Source organism: Arachis stenosperma, chromosome 6 (genome assembly GCF_014773155.1).
Source record: "Arachis stenosperma cultivar V10309 chromosome 6, arast.V10309.gnm1.PFL2, whole genome shotgun sequence".
In the NCBI taxonomy this organism is placed as follows: Eukaryota; Viridiplantae; Streptophyta; class Magnoliopsida; order Fabales; family Fabaceae; genus Arachis; species Arachis stenosperma.
This window is the reverse complement of record NC_080382.1, coordinates 129,539,853-129,542,006: the sequence shown is the minus strand read 5'-3', so window position 1 is coordinate 129,542,006 and position 2,154 is coordinate 129,539,853. Positions and strand designations below refer to the sequence as shown.

General features: G+C 44.2%; 1 protein-coding gene across 1 annotated transcript; it reads left to right on the top strand.

Annotated features, from left to right (window-relative positions):
* Positions 1 to 332: 332 nt before the first annotated feature.
* Positions 333 to 737, top strand: LOC130935116 (uncharacterized; the record flags this gene model as incomplete). The annotated part of the gene is made up of 1 exon (XM_057864691.1): positions 333 to 737. A coding segment is annotated over one exon (405 nt), but the record flags the coding sequence as incomplete, so codon positions are not given.
* Positions 738 to 2,154: the final 1,417 nt, after the last annotated feature.

Below are 2,154 nucleotides of genomic sequence, written 5' to 3'. Positions count from 1 at the left end.
CTGAGAGGACGATCCAAACACTAGAGGATATGTTGAGAGCTTGTGTTTTGGACCAACCGGCGAGTTGGGATCGGTATATGCCATTAGTGGAGTTTGCATACAATAATAGTTATCATGCGAGCATCGGAATGGCTCCGTATGAGGCCTTGTATGGGAGAAAATGTCAATCTCCGCTATGTTGGTATGAAGCTGGAGAGAAAAGCTTGTTGGGGCCAGAAATGATAGCTGAGACTACTGAACAAGTCAAGAAGATCCGAGATAGGATGCTTACGGCGCAGAGTCGTCAAAAGAGTTACGCCGATCAAAGGCGAAAGCCCTTAGAATTTGAGGAAGGAGATCATGTTTTCCTTAAGGTTACTCCGACTACAGGAGTAGGTAGGGCGATTAAGGCAAAGAAGTTGAATCCTCGATACATTGGTCCATTTCAGATCCTAGAGAGGATTGGACCGGTGGTGTATCGGATGGCTCTACCACCTCATCTTTCGAACCTGCACGACGTGTTTCACGTGTCACAGCTTCGGAAGTACACTCCTGATGCTAGCCATGTGTTAGAACCTGAGTCGGTTCAGTTAAGGGAAGATTTGACGCTTCCAGTGGCTCCGGTCAGAATTGATGATACTAGTATTAAACGGCTGCGTGGAAAAGATGTTTCCTTAGTCAAAGTGGCATGGAGTCGAGGCGGTGTTGGGGAACACACTTGGGAACTTGAGTCGGAGATGCGAACGGATTATCCACATTTATTCTCAGGTAATTGCATTTGAATTTTGTGGGCAAAATTCCCAATTAGGTGGGTAGAATGTAAAACCCGGTTAATTAACGGCTAATTAACCCATAAATGAAAATTTATTCTAGAAAGTCTAAAATGTGATTTTTATGGCTAAATGTGATAGAGGAGACTGAGACGAGAATTTTGGTACCAATTTTATAGAATTCGGACCAAGATTAGACCGAACGGGCCAAACCGGGCCAACCGGACCCAAAGTGGGCCCTTGGCCCAACATAACTAAACCAAAACCCTAGTTTACAGCACTCTCTCTCCTAACACAACACCAAACACGCTGAAAAGAAGGGAAATGGGGGAAGAACACTCTCTCAAACCTCTATCTCTCACTTGATCTTCAAACCACCATAACTTTTGATCTAGAGCTCCGATTGTCGCTCCGTTTGAAGGAGAAGGTTAATCTTGTCTCCTTGGACCTTGGGTGTGGTAAGATTCTCAACCCTAGTGTAATTTTGTTGTTCTATGATGTTTGGGTTTTGAGATGTTGTATATGGGTATGATGGTTGTGGCTTAGGTTGTGTATGTGTGGATTTTGGAGCTTGATTGGTGACTTTGAAAAGCTTGGAAAGGGTTTGGTGGTGAAAAATCTGTTCTTGGAGGTGTTGAGGCCTTGAGAGCTTGTGGATAAGTGGTTTGGAAGTGCTCCGGGGGAGCTTGGGAAAAATCGGCTAAGGTATGGTTTCGGTTTCCCGTATCTAATATGTAATGTGGTAGGAAATACTTAGGCTAGAGGTCCTAAGATAGGCATTGAATTGTTGAGGTTGTTGAATGATTGAGATATATGATGTGGTCATATATGAGATGATGATTATTGATGCCTTGGTAGTATGATGTATGGTGCACGAAATTGCAATCACACTTTTGCAACTCCGCACAACTAACCAGCAAGTGCACTGGGTCGTCCAAGTAATACCTTGCGTGAGCAAGGGTCGATCCCACGGAGATTGTCGGCTTGAAGCAAGCTATGGTTATCTTGTAAATCTTAGTCAGGATATCAGAAATTATCAGGATTGATTGTAAAAAGCAAAAGAACATGAAATGGTTACTTGTATTGCAGTAATGGAGAATGGGTTGAGGTTTGGAGATGCTCCATCTTCTGAATCTCTGCTTTCCTACTGTCTTCTTCATCAAACACGCAAGGCTCCTTCCATGGCAAGCTGTATGTTGGGTTTCACCATTGTCAGTGGCTACCTCCCATCCTCTCAGTGAAAATACGTCCCTGATGCTCTGTCACAGCATAGGCTAATCATCTGTCGGTTCTCAATCAGGCCGGAATAGAATCCAGTGATTCTTTTGCGTCTGTCACTAACGCCCCGCCCTCAGGAGTTTGAAGCACGTCACAGTCATCCAGTCATTGAATCCTACTCAGAATA